Genomic DNA, 15,346 nt, shown 5'->3' with positions numbered 1-15,346 from the left:
CTGAAAATGAACATTGTGTTTCGGAACAGGGAGATGTACCCGTTTCACTGAGTCATGCTTGAGAAATTAGAATATGTGATGCAAAGATTGATAGTCACTTTAAAGGACAGATTTTATTTATATTCTGGTGGCGTATTTTACATATCTTGTCTATATTAGTTAATAAACTATCACTTTTTCTGGTGGTTGTGAAACAAATGAGGGCATCAATAATTAAATGTATAAATTAAACATAAATCTAAAAAACGTCATACCCCCTCCCCCCCTCAAAAATACAATTGTATCATTCCTTAAAAATACAATTTAAAAGGGAAAGGATCGTATTTGTCGATAATGGTTACACAGCAGAGCTTTATTTGAGCTGATACATGTGACTGTGTGAACGAGTAAAACAGATGTGAACACTGCTGGTAACTGTGTCCTTCACGGATAACGCTTCAATCAATCCACTGAGAAAATGACACCGATTACAGCTTCTCGCCACATGTGGAGGACAATCTAAGTGAGTTCAAGGAAAACTGTTCTTCTAGGTGTGTGTGTGTATGTGTGGATAACTGAAGGACTTATGGTTATTCAGAAGAATTTATGAGAATAGGTATATGTTGCAGGCTGTTATTTCCTCCATGGCATGATGGAAAATGGCCCCTGTTACTCTGTATAAAGCGTGTGCTTCATTTCTTAATGAAAATGCAATTTATACAACAAACAGGCGTTAAGGGGCACTTCCGTAGATTATGCAGCACAACAACACTTGAAGTGGAAGGGCTAATTACATTTCATCTCTGAGTACGGGCAGATCTAAGCAGACTCAATGTTCCCAACGTGAATGGTGCTGGATGGACAAATTGCATCTATTATTAATCAAGGCACAAAGAGAGGATAACACGTGTCACATACTGTATGCACCTTTTTGAAAAAAATAATAGCTTTCGAAAGGTTGGATTTGTTTAAATGTTCTGGTCTTTTTACGCGCGCACACGCACACACACACACACACACACACACACACACACACACACACACACACACACACACACACACACACACACACACACACACACACACACACACACACACACACACACACACACACACACACACACACACACACACACACACACACACACACACACACACACACACACACACACACACACACACACACACACACACAAAGATAATAAGAATTAGAGTAGCATAGTAGTAGTATAATTATCATAACTTGCAGTTGCTGTCTGTGACTTAAATTACTGCAATTACCAAGTGTTTTAGGGGCAATCTGTTAAAAATGGCACGTCTGATATCATGAAATATGCATAAAGGATGGGAAAAGAGAAAACAAAGTACACACAAATTATAATAAGACATTATGATAAAATAAGTAATAAATGGGTAAACCAGGGATGGGAGATAAAAATGCATAAATGAATGATCTGATATTTAAAATGTGAGCTATTGTTGAATGCGTGGCAGGACTTGAGAGCTGTCTGTACTTTATTTGAGAGATGTTACTGCGGTTAGGCTTTGTTTTTGTTTGGGAATTATTGTGCATTGGACCCTGCTTTTGTAAATTGTCAGGATATGAACCCCTGCCATTTCCTTTCCAACTCATTTATGTTGTCCACCACTGCAAACAAGTTATCGGACCCTTGTTAAGAGTCTGTGGTCGCTTTTGGTGGGAATGTCTGTTTGTTGGATGCGGATTCTTTGTTAAAAGACCTAGAGCTGTTTGAGTAATAAGACGTCAGGCTGCTGTTGATGTAGACGAGTCCAGCATCCTCTTCAAGAGATGCAACACATCGTCTATCACCTGCCACACTTTGACTTATCTTTAAATAATTAGTTTTTCGCAGCTACAGAGGTAGGAGGAACTCAATACCTTGATAAAAAGCTTTGGAAAAAAACCAATTACTCGTTCATGCCCAAGTGCACCTTAATGCACCAAGCTATGTTTTGTACATCATTATGTTAATTGTAGCTTTGCAAGGCGAACCTTTTTGTTAAGCCCTCCACTTGTTTTGCAGTTTGCTGAATCTGATGATGTGAACAAAATGCAGCTCCGCTCATTTGTTTTGCTCCGCCTTACCTCATAATTCAAAAGCTCCAGCAACTTGTCTAAGCTGATCAATCAATCATTTAGTACATTTTTGTAAAAGACGGCACTCACCAAATACAGTGCGAGCAGGAACCGATTCTCTGTTTAGCCAGAAGGAGACCTGAGACAGTATGACAGTCATGATGCACGGGAGGTAGGTTTGAATCACAAAATAGCCAATTTTCCTTTTCAAATGGAAATATGTTGTCATCACTACATATTCTCCTGAGGAAGAGGAGAGAAACAAAGAAAGAGATGGAGAGAGACACAGGGTTGTTATTATTATTAACACAGCTATGCCCAGTTGGGAGGAACACAAGCTGAAATATTTAAAGTAAGATTAAAGTTAGAACATTTGCATCATCCATGTAGCTGATGGGATTGTCTTCAGCCCTTTTTTTATTTGAGCTATTATAACCATATGAAAACATAGAAAGTGTTGCTGAAAAGATGCAATGTGTTACATATATTCCAAAGGTTCTTTTGATGGGCATCTTGTATTTTAAAAAATCCCATACAGTAACTGACCTTTATTTAACATCAATTTAAACTCGCATCTTTTCATCAGCAGAAGGGTGCGATTTGAATGGATGGAAACAACATGGCAACATGCTTAGGCTTTCATAGAGAGGATACAGAGGTCTTTTGGGAGAGCGGTTAGAGGTCACGGCATACAGTAGCAGCACCTGCACTATTCGTAGAGAGCCGAGGAGAATTTCATATCAGAGAAAAACCCTGAGTTGAGTTACAAATGTTAATAGGAAAAGGAGCCTAGAGGTTTGGAACATACGGTTATAAAAAAAAAGGCTGTTACACCTAAATGTCAACAAATCTCTCCGGACATCATCACAGTCAGATAAATAGAAGGGTGAGGTAGGAAATGCTGAGGTATACGCAGTTGAATGGTTATAATGCTGCCTTTTTAAGGAATACTCAAAAGTCAATGCTGGAAAGGCGGCACTGGAATGCTAGTTGCTTGAACCTTTGTGGAGGTCTCTCATCCTCCAGGAGCAGTTTACAACATTTTTCCCAAGCTAATGCCAAGCCCTTCATTCTCAAAAAATCTATTCCTCTAAATGCATACAGTAGGTCTATTCCAATTCCGTTCTTTTTGCTGCAGATTTGAAGAACATGTGCGTGGCTCGATATTGAGCATTTCCTGGAGCTAAGATTTTATTACTGATGACGGCAATTGTTCCCTTAAGCACCAGCTGGCTTTCTCTATAATCTTTAGCAAAGATATGAGAAAAACAGCCTTTTTTATTCCCTTAGGTGTTCTTTCTGAGCAGACTCTCACCAGAGCTGAACTGGCTCAAATCCTCCCATCCTCTTGGCTCACTTCAGCCCATTAGGTTTGAACTTTAAATAAATTAGATTTTTTGTTTTCAAATCCACAAGCTGAACCCAGTTTATGAAAGAAATCATGTTGACTTCCCTTCTTTTTGTCATTGTACTTGTAGCCAGAGTTGGTCCTCTCCAATTCTCCTGACTTACGGTTAAACCACATAACAGCACTGCAATAACGATGAGCTCAAGGAACAGTGTCCTCTGTAGAGTTCTACAAGTGCTGTTATTTCAACAGCTTTCAAAACACTTTCTGCCTCAACAGCTTCACTACAGAGGTTAAATCTCTCAAAATGGAAAGCCAGTGTGGCTCAGTCGTCAGCTATGCACTCTTTCAGTAATTACTAACTGCCCCGCTGAAGCAACCTTTTATCTCGGCCTATAGCTTTGCAGTAATCAGTCCTTCAGCACATTTTCCTTTGCACTGTTACCGAAAGCTGGATATTGATGTTAACTACTGATCTATCATTATTAGGTTTCAACTTACAACTTTTTTATAATGGCACCTTATAAACAGTATAAGTACCTTGTGGTTGAACACTTACAGTATTATCAGATAATTGCTGTGAATTTCTTCTTTGTTACTAGAGTATGTCAGTCCCCAACCCACCTTGTTTTTTCCTCCCTTCATGTTAATTTTACCATAAGCTTTAAGTTTGCCAATGGGGAAATAGAGTTTGAATTTAAAACCAAATTATTGTGGTGATCATGAGCATAGGCTGGCAGACTTTCCTTTTTAACACTGTGCTTATTGAGGTTGATTCTGGGCTATAACACAACACAGAAAGGTAAGAAGACGTTCACCTCTGGCACAACTCCTAATATTATCTTTGTGAATATGCTGAATAATCCCCAAAAACCTAGAAGTCATCATTTTCTCACTGGACCCAAATAATGCAGGCTGAATCCAAAGTGACAGACGCTGGAGAAAGTGCAGACTGTTACTTTAGGGAAACAAACAAAAAGTGCCCGTACATGTCAATAGAACAGAAGGGAGGCAATTTAATTTACCACAGATGTTACGTAAACACACAGATAAGGGTTTATTTTTCAAAGGAAGAATTTTCATCCCAAGACACACTAAGTTTGTTTTCTGCCTGCTGTATACTCCATTCAAGATAGAATGTGATGTGCCAGGATGCTTGAACATGTTGCTGCTCTCCCTTCACACGTGTAACACACTGCAGCTGTACAAGCTTAATATGGTGTATTTGTTTTAGGACCAAACCATTGGTTGAAAACACACCAAATTAGATTTAATTTAAATTCGCTCTCTGAGCTAATAGTATGTAGCGTACCTGTGCTGGAACTGATGGTTTCTTTGCCAATGACATGTCCCAGTAAGTCATACTGGTTGAGCCTGGAGCCGTCCTCTGCCACAGCCACAGACCTCCCGTCTCCCTGGGTCCACAGGTAGATCACCTCATTATTGGTGTAAGCATCTGTACGACACAGAGATCATTTATCAGCACAAAATAATGGCAAAACATATAACATTTCAACCCAATGTAATAGCTACGTTGGTCCACAGGGCAAGACGTAGTATATTCACAAATAACCCTCTCAAGACGTGACATGGATACAATATTTGTTCCTATTCATTTCTAATGACCAGTGTCCATTTCACGTGATCGAAAACTTTCCTTGCGTGAGATAAAAAAACATGGCGGACAACCGATTATTTTTTTGTGGGAATTTTAGGATAGTTTGGTCATTAAAATGCTTTTTGATTAGACTTCTAGCGAGAAGTGTATATTGTACTTTTAAAATCTACTTCCAGTGGATGTGTAGGATCTATAGTTTGATAGATATTATGAAGATTATTTGAGGTATCACCAGGAGAACGTCAATATTCTATGTATTTTAACTATAGAGTGCAACAAATGGAATAAGATACATTTATATTTAGGATTGTATTGAAGGAATTAATGAAACTTAAAATAATAGCTATGATGTAAATATCTATCCTTTTTGACATGGTTATGTTGTGTTCTTGGTTTAATTAAATTGCAAGTTGCACCAAACGATTTCATGTAATTCAGATGCAATTAGCCTACATAAAAGGCCTCAAATTGGAAGTACTGTCTGGACTGTCTTTCACACAATTCTGCAATCTTGCCTTTCACCAAGGCCGAGGTCGGGGATCTTGGGCTTAAAAAGGTTGGTGACCACTGCTGTAGACTCTTGGGAATTGTTCTAAGGAAGTTATCAAGGGGAATCTGGCATCTAGCCAGTGCTTGACTTTAATTGTATTGTGAGAAGAAAAACTTCCCTTAGTAGTGTATTCCTAATGGTGAGTGCACTTTAATCCTCTGAAGTGTTTTCAGGACAGCAAAGGCTCCTAACGCCTGCAGAGAACAATCACTATTGTTTCCGCAGTGCAATTTTATATCAAAGTCTGTTTTGATGTGACCATCTGGACTGACTTACAACTCCCGAATTTCAGAGGACAGGCATGTGCATCCATGGGGAAATCCTCCAGGTGCATGGGGCACTCGGCATGGATGGTCAACCTGAGGGGACACGGGGGGGGTTATGGTTACAGACACATCATGACAGAAGTCACCATAAACAAAACGGTGCATTTTCATACACCACAATGATCTTTATATGCCCCTTCTTCCTGAAGAAGAAAATCAATGGCTCAATTGTTTTTCTTCCGGGTCCGGTGTCCATGGAAGTCCAATGCCCAGGTCTGTCCGCCAGGACTTCCCCCTGGTGATGACCATGGCGGCAGAGCCCCCGTGTCTACGGAAGGGCTCTTTGGATCGATTTCCTTGGTCACGTGGATGAGAAGTAGTCACAGCTTGGCGTATGCTGCTTCTTGCTCATCCTCAGAGGACAGAACACTGTCCCACACTCATCGCCCGCTGTAACTCCAGTAAAGGAAGCAGCAGGTGGGTGCGCGCACGTGAGTGGAATAAACTGCAGAAAGTGCTGTCAAAGCACTGTGCGGGTTCAAAAGACGCTATTGCCGGCGTGCTGTTGTCAGAAAACACACCTTGCCTGGTGTAATAGCTCCGATTAATGCATTTCACAGTTGAATGTGAAACACAGCATTAATACGAAGGCGGGTAGCCTACAAGTCCAGACTACCGTTTGGCTACACCCTATCCCCAAGCACGTTCAGCAAATGTGTGACCACAGCGCTTCAGCCGCTTCACGACCATGGCATGAGGGTTTTCTAGTGCGACCTCATAGTCATGGCCAGGTCCAGGGAAGGTGCAAACACAGCCCAATTGATCCAAGTGGATTGCGGTCAATTGGAAGAAGAGCAGTCCCATACCTCACCAGCAGGTGGAGTATCTGGGGATTTCGCTCGATGCAGGCAGACTACGGCCACCCTGTCAGAGAGCAGACAGGCATCCCTGCTTCAGGCAGTTTGCAGACTGCGACAGGGGGCAACGGTGACAGCTTTGACCATCATGCAGACTCTGGGTCTCATGGCGGCTGCTCACCTCGTGGTACCATTGGGGTTACTGTATATGCGTAGAGGTGGTTTGCCTGCCTTCGTTTAGATCCCAAGAGGCACAAACTACGTCTGGTGACCCTGGACGGTTCCTCAGGTCTGGGGGACGTTGTCTCAGGAAGCAGGTGCAATAGGGGCGTTATCCACTCTGGGCCAACCTCTCCAGGCTTGGCTCCTGAGAGGCACAGGTTGAGATGGGAGGGACTGTCTGACAAAGTTATTCAGACTATCCAGGCAGCAAGAACAGGATCCACCACAGCCTGTTAAATGGTTGGGATTCCAGTGGTGGTGTGAAGAAAGGAGTGTAGAGCCTCTATGACAGGTATGGGCAAATGGCGGCCCGCGGGCCGCATGCGGCACCCACCTCCTCTTTTTGCGGCCCTCAGAATAACTTATAAACAACGTAATTAATTAAAAACATTTATTTATTTTTTTATTTATTTGTTTCCCGGGGAAACCCTCACAAGAAACACCGGCTGTTGTTATGCCTGCTGTGACGTTAAGTTGCCGCTTGTAATTATGCCTTTACAAGCTTAAAGTTGTATTTATCATCTGAATTTGGCGAAACAAGTTTAATATTCTTAAAACCAAGACTTTGTTTATTTGAAATCAGATGAAAACAAACTGTCACGGACCCTGCCGTGTTATCTATGATTACTACGCTTTTCATTCATAATTTCAGCGGGAGGGAGGGGGAAGGGTGCTGAGGAACAGCAGAGTGCGGCTGAAAGGTGTCTGTGTTGACATTCCCCTTATTGTGGAATAAGGGGAATGCAGAGACAGGCTACAAGTGTTTTAGGTTCAAGTTAGACAACTAATATCTGGGTTAGTGTTTATGACTTCATGTGTATGTCATCTTAATGGTTAATCTCAATACACAGATATTTTTCCGTGCTTTACAATAGTTTAAAATCGTTTTATTCCACTGTTTAATAACCTGTTCAATACAAACATGCCACTTGTAAAAATTAAATAACATTTCTGTGAACCGATATTTGTTTAGTGAGCTTATTAGAGGATGTTCCCATTTTTTGGGGATGTTCCCTTTGATTGCAAAATGTCAATGAAGATGTCAGACTTAGTATATTTGTTAATAATTACATACAACACATGACATTTTTGTGTGTGTGTGTGTTCCAAGTGAATCTGCGGCCCCCTAGTGACCAGTACATCAATTATGTGGCCCCCACCACCATCAAAGTTGCCCATCCCTGCTCTATGATGTACGTTGGGCTCTATTCTGTCCTATTTAAGGATACTAGTGGACAGGGGGCTTGCTTATTCCACAATTAAGGTGTATGCAGTAGCCATCTCGTCCTGCCATGAGGGATTGGGGGGGCAGGTCACCCTTTAGTCAACCGTGTATGGCGCGTTTGCAGGGGGTCAGGAGACAGTGCCCAGTTGTTCATGTCTCCACCCCGCAATGGGATCGAGGCTCTGGTACCCACAGAACCATTTGAGCCTCTGGAGCTCTCCTCCCTGAAGGCACTATCATTGAAAACAACTTTGCTGTTTGCCTTGACTTTGCTGTTTGCCTAGGTATCTGACCCCCCCCTGGACATAATGCACTTACGTTCTCTCCATGCTCATAGGGACCCGGGAAACATGGTGAGCAGTAAGCCCCATGCAGGGGGGAAGGCTCTCCCCACCTGCCTGTAGGCGGGCGGTGAGAGCCGTCCTCACTATTTTCCATGCACTCTCTACACGAGGTAAGCGTGTGTGAGTGTGCTCTACCCGGCCAAGTAAGCTGCGGCCCGACTTCTCCACGGTCTCAACCGGATGGGAGCAAGTTGGGATGCGGTGGCTGTTAACCAAAGGCTGGTCAGGGGCAGTGTGATGGGTCGATGTTGTTGGACGACAGGGCGTTTATCCATTCACAAACTCAGTGTGTGAATGCTCGCATAGCATGGTTGAGAGTAATACCCATAGAGTCCAGTAGAGGGCTCTGTCTGTGCTTATATAACTAGGGTTACAATACGTAACCCCCCGTTTTATTTAATTTGGTCTGATGGCCAAAACATTCACTGTGTAAGTAACTAGAGAAATGGTGCATATTATTTCATTCGTACATGTTTAATCAACATGGTTATTACATTCGCTGAGTTGGAACCAAACAGCAAGCCATAAAGCCATCGTGCAGTCGATTGAGGTACGAAATTTACCACAAACTTTAACTCAATTACATTTATAGCCCATGCATCAATTCAGTACTTTGAGCAACTGGGATGGGGACAGAATATCTGAGCATGTCGGCTATGCTGAATTTAACTTCATTACTTCTACAGTTTTTTCATCTTGTATAAGATATACCATATGTTGCATGCTTCAGTACTGCGTACAGATTTGACATGGCTACTAGTAAACGTGTATATATACTCTTTGAAGAGGCTGATATCAATTAATCTCACCATTGTAAACAGTTTCATGTTGTCTAGTTTTATCAGCCTAGTGTTAGAACTTCACAGACCTTTTCTATCGAGAAACCTATAGGTTTCTTGATATGAAATGAGCTCCTTGTGTTGCACTTGTTTTTTTAACATCCTCTTGACTGTTCTATGATGCTTCCTCATTACTGATAAGTGCCTCAGTAGCTATACGCATATTATTGCAATATAACATAAAGCCAATGTTAGCAATTTACCCTTGCCTGTCAAACGGCACCTAAAACGACTAGTAATTGATGAAATTCATTTAATTTCTAGGCTGATCCAACATTCGTACTGAAACGGCGACAAGAATAATCATTTGTAGCTTTTTAATACAAAAAGTGACCGTAGGGTCCAAATGAACCCCTTTGCAAATGCAACCCAAAGAGTGTGTGGGAGAGAAACTCCCTCTGGAGGGATATGTTTGCCTTTGCAGACCATTTACATGCACACAAACCTATAACACACTACAGGAAAGGGAACATCCCCAAAATTGCATATAGGGCCAATTGAAATAGAAAATGTAGCTTTAAACTAGATGTGTGTAAAGATAAGCTGGTTTTAAAAAGACTTTTTGCTTTTGTCAAGCAGATGTTTGTCATACTTTGCTTCATTTTATTTAAAATCTACTTGATTATCTAAGTAAAACATTCCTTATGATATTTATCAATGTAATATATCTTTCTTGGCCTTGGCAGAACTGCTCTGGGACTGAATAAAATTATTTCACTATTTCATTATCACCCTTGAAAATCAATAATGACCTTGTGGACAAGCAACATAGAAGTATTTCTTTTTCAGTGATTCAAGGCTCTGCTGCAAAGGATGATTGTCAGTAGATGAACGGATGGGTTCAAACTGATACATCATTTTTGCTTCAGTCATGAACATAATGGTGCTAGCCGACTTGATGCTACTATTAGTCTATTTTTAGCACGACATATGCACAATGGCACTCTTTGATCAAGTGATTATTCATTGAGTTGTCTGTATGTGAAAGACAATCAGACAGATGGGATGATCAGAAATGATCCAGATATCCACTGCTAATGACTCCTCTTCAAAGTGCATAGGGAGTTCACTTTTTTCTAAGCAATTGATCACAGAAATCGTATCCTTCCATTACATTTTTGCACTATATGTGTTGCTTGTTCAAGCTGTTCTGTTCAATTAAGTATAATAGGCAAAAACAAGCACTGGTTTTAAGCTTAAGGGCTTACCAGACAGAGAATGGCAACAGAATCAATTCACTTTAAAGATTCTGTGTCAAAGCACCGAAAACAAACTCCTCTGCATCAGCTGCACTTTGTGTAAAGTAGCAAATGTTGGCATGCTAAAGCGCTAAATCAAAGGGAAAACATGGCCAACAAAATGCATGCTTATCGACATGTTGCCACTTTCCTTAGGTGCAATTTATTGCAGTTACATTAGCATTTAGCTCATAGCATTGCTGTATACTGGGCTGCAGACTCTAGTCTTGTTAAGATAAGATAAGATAAGATAGTACTTTATTGATCCCAATTTGGGAAATGTTTGTGTTGTAGCAGCATAAAGACATGGCATTGTACAATAACAATTAAAAGACAAGAAATAAACAAGAAAGTAGAAAACATACAATTTGAATTTACAAATAGAAAAAGATCTAAAACAAGGTATTATATACCTAAGTATGTGACGGATGGAATATTAAATATTAAACTGAATATATAAATGTAAAATGTACAGTGTGGTTTTATTCCAAGAGAAGCTATGGAGCAGAGACTTCTCTGCCAGCCAGAGGTGATTGAGAGAGTTATTGCAGTGGCCAGGAATGTTTTCCTGTATCTGTTAAAGTACAATACTCAACAAAGAGTGGCAACCTCATAATTTTCTCACCTCATCGTGTAGAGAAGCGTGCCGTTGTCAACTAGTCGCAGCAGTTTGTTTGGAGTCGTCATGTTGTGGGCCACCGATTTCTTTCCGTTATGGAAAAAGGTGTCAGGAGTCCAGATCTTACTGGCCAGGAGGTTGTTGAGGGGTAACACATGCATGGGCCCGTCGAACTTCAGCCTCTCGTCCCTCCAACTCTGGCGGAAGAAGACATCGATGGTGTACTCCTGAGAGAAAAACGGTGCAAAAGTTTAGTTGGCAAGATGTTATAATAAATCCCTAAACATTAATAGATGATTGTATGCTAAACCGGTTGACGTGTCATCGTTATGGCCGATACTCCAAATATGTTTAAAGGCCGTATGTAGAAATCAAAGATAACCGAAATATAACTAAAGGCTAAAACATCCTTTTAGAAAATTCAAGTGCTTTTTCTTACATGACTGATTACAGATGTCAAAAGATTTTTTGGGTGGAATCATCATTTTTGTTAGCTGAGTTTGGAAATGTTTTCTGAGAGTTATCATTTTTAATGGCCCAGGTGTGCACCATGCTACACCATCTGTCATCAACGCAGAAATTCAACAGAAAAAAAAGTTCAGCATATGCCAGCTACGTCCAGGACACACACACACACACACACACACACACACACACACACACACACACACACACACACACACACACACACACACACACACACACACACACACACACACACACACACACACACACACACACACACACACACACACACACACACACACACACACACACACACACACACACACACACACACACACACACACACACACACACACACACACACACACACACACACACACACACACACACACACACACACACACACACACACACACACACACACACACACACACACACGTGTATATGTCACACCAGTTATTGTAGAATACATTTTCTTAAGTTTATGTATTCCTGCATCATGTAATTACCACTCTGGTAACAATGAAGTGTTTGACACAAATGAGTGTCAGCAAGAAATCTTGTAATCAACTGTTTTATGTTATATTTACAAGCAACAAAGTGTTTTGGTGTTTTACCAACGCATAAAACGACATAAATAAAAGGATTTCAAGACATTTAGTCAAAAGGGAATATATTTCTCATCATACATTCAATAGGACTTGGTTTCCTAGCAACAGACTTCCCTCATCCGCTCCATACAGTGGCAGTGCAGACTGAACGCAGCTGTCTTTACGGAGAGAGATAGAAAAAAGCTGTGCGCATCTCACGCTAGAGTACACAATACTGGTGATCAATAAAAGCACGCCTTATGTGTTTCTCTATCAGTTGCTTTGTGCTTTTGCTCATACGGTAAAATGGTTTGCAAAGCAACACAGCTCACCAGTCACTTGTGAGTGCTTTTTTACATGAGAGAAAAAAACAATAAAGTCATTTCTTAGGAAGGAACAGGAAGCCATCAACCTCAGCAGGAAACGTGACCAGCTCCCACTCAACACATCAACAGAGCTTCTGTAAACAGCCAGGGTTGCATCTGTTAATTGATTGAATTGACCTCCTGGTGGCCTGCGTACAGTCCCTAAAACATTTACACTGCATGTGTCCACAAGTGTTCTTAATAAAGCCCACAGATCACAGATAGATAAAAGCAAGAGTTAGACAGTTTACCTTTACCCCTTCTTCAGTTCTTTTCTACCTATCAAGTTATGTTTCTTATTTATTTAGTCTCTCTTCAGCAATGTCTAAAGTGTCTACAATATCTACACAAATAGTGAAATAGCGTTGAATATTTAACTGAAGGAAAAAGTAAAACGTTTTTTTTTTATTATGCTGTTTGATATATGTACCAATAAATTAAACAACACAGATTACAAAATATATTTCCATTTCAAGATATACAGACTAAAAGACAAAAGCATCACGCCTTACTTTAAGTAGCCAATATGAGTATAAAGCTCAGTTAAATTTAATTTAAACCAAAAAGACCTATAATAAATAATCAAATGAAAAGTAATATATGCACAGCGTGCCAAGCATTTACTTTTGATGGTCATGGACAACAAATGATTTATTATACAAATTATATCATGTATTAATGTTCCAGCTAATGATAGGTAAGGTGAGCAAACTCTGTGAATTATTATACTGTGAACGTCTGTAATAATATGCTAGCTAAATCTTTGCTAATTAAAATATTTCTGATTTACATTTTCAGATTATTTATGTTTTTCCAAGTTGAGAGGTTAATGTAGTGCAGAAGTAATGTAATGGGAGCAACTCAAATAGTTCAATGTTTTTACTGATTGCGTTATCAAATCTTTGTGATGTGAGACATTTATCAAATGTTATTCATCAACTGTACAAGTGGACAGGAGGAGTGGATGTGTGTAGGCAGGAGAGAGGGCAGAGAGATATGTTTCAGGATATGCACCAGCTGAACATATGAGGAAACTGGCATCCCAGTATGATGAACAGCTCTACACATGAGCCAGCTGGCGGCCATTACCCTCACAGTCTCCATCTTCATTGTGAACTGTGAGAGAGACGTCTCCACTATGAATAGGGGGAAACCTTCAATGAACAACATCTGAAACCATACATGGTTTGGTTTCTCTCAATTTCCCACACTCCAATCCTTCTTGTTATTGTTTCTACATATAGGTGAAGACAGACCTGAGAAGCAGGCTGCAGGGGCCATCTGGCATCGTGCATGCTACTGAGAATCAATGAGCCACCTCTGGGCGCGCTCCCAATGACAGAGCCTCAGAGCTGCTCTTTCAACAAAACAAGAAAAATGCTGCCACTGAGGCAATCATATACAGTGCCCATATGGAGTGGTTCATAAAAGGCATTATGTACGGATATAAAAATGTCATTAAATATATTTTATAGTTCTCTAATCAAGTCATTTTTAATAAAAACATTTTTAAATGCTTTTGGTATTCCCTCCTACTTCCAAACCATTTCCCTCTGCTACTGAAAAGTATTCAATGTACTCTGTACTCTTAAATACTCCAGATAGAAACACTTAAAGTGGACCTATCATGCTATATTTGAATAATATAGTGTAGAACCATACCTATATAAGGCATATTTATACTTTTTATTTTTCAAAATACCAAACAAATCATGCATTTTAGCCATTCCTCATTTCGCTCAATTTAACACTGTCTTTTCATGGGCTGATTCTGTGAGAACAGCACCATCTACAGGCCTGGCATATGTACTACATCGTCTCCAGCGCTTTCGAACTGCAATGTCCGTGGCTGTCTCCTCCTGATTGGTGGAGTTGGCCCAATAGCCGTAGCGCCACTTCTGTGACGTCATAGAAGTGTTCAAATCTGGATCAGTCTGTATCAGATCCGTTGCAGCCCCTTTTTTAGAGATTTGGGGATGGAGGAAAATAGAGAGGGTTGTGTTTTCTGACACTTGGTGAGTTCCCTGGAACACCGGGGGCACATATTCATGTATAAAAGACGTACAGAAGTGCATTTTGCATGATAGGTCACCTTTAAGTAAAAATGAATAATCAAAACAATTACATCAAGTACAATAACAACAGTATGTTGTTTTCAAGGGTGGAAGTAAAGAACTACATTTGCTCTGGTGCTGCCTGAACTCATTATACCACGTTGACTTTGGTCATTAATTAAATGGTGAATGCGGACAACAAAGGAATCTCCAGGTCCCAGGAAAGACTAATGAACACACACACATGGGCCCTAGGACCACACTACAGTATATGGAGATGTTCTTTGTCCTGTGTCTGCGACCAAAACTTTCCAGCAACACTACGAAAAAGTTTGTCTTTTCCTGGCACAGAATGAAACTGGACCATCTAAATCCCCATTACCACTGTATTACTCTTGTATGCACTTAATTATTCTCGCCTTTTCTTTATGAGATCCAACAACATTGCCAGAACTCATCCCAATCAGTGTAAAACATCCGGTGATGAATAAACACACAATAGTAGCCTTGTCCCAGTTGGGCAAAGCCATCATTTGTTTGTTTCCTTTGGACAGAAATCTCCTGTAAACACACAGAATTAATTTGATGATTGAAAGACAGGGATGAGGAAAAGGCATAGTCAATCTCCACACAAGGCCAAATGGCACAATCAGTTCAAATGCCAGCTGG

At 40.5% G+C, this 15,346-nt stretch overlaps 1 protein-coding gene across 3 annotated transcripts in view; it reads right to left on the bottom strand.

The window, feature by feature from the left end:
- gabra3 (gamma-aminobutyric acid type A receptor subunit alpha3) overlaps window positions 1–15,346 on the bottom strand; it is a 125,301-nt gene that overhangs the window by 11,060 nt on the left and 98,895 nt on the right. For all 3 annotated transcript variants that reach the window (XM_079647894.1, XM_079647893.1, XM_079647895.1), the window contains 4 exons: window positions 11,210–11,430; window positions 5,870–5,952; window positions 4,738–4,881; window positions 2,168–2,320 (listed from right to left, as the gene is read on the bottom strand). In XM_079647894.1, the coding sequence (XP_079504020.1) occupies window positions 2,168–2,320; window positions 4,738–4,881; window positions 5,870–5,952; window positions 11,210–11,430 (601 nt within the window). The remainder of the gene's footprint in view (window positions 1–2,167; window positions 2,321–4,737; window positions 4,882–5,869; window positions 5,953–11,209; window positions 11,431–15,346) is intronic.

The sequence above is a fragment of the Notothenia rossii genome (assembly GCF_949606895.1).
Source record: "Notothenia rossii genome assembly, chromosome: 9".
Classification (NCBI taxonomy): domain Eukaryota; kingdom Metazoa; phylum Chordata; class Actinopteri; order Perciformes; family Nototheniidae; genus Notothenia; species Notothenia rossii.
Note: the sequence above shows the minus strand (reverse complement) of the source record. Positions and strands in the feature narration are given on the sequence as shown.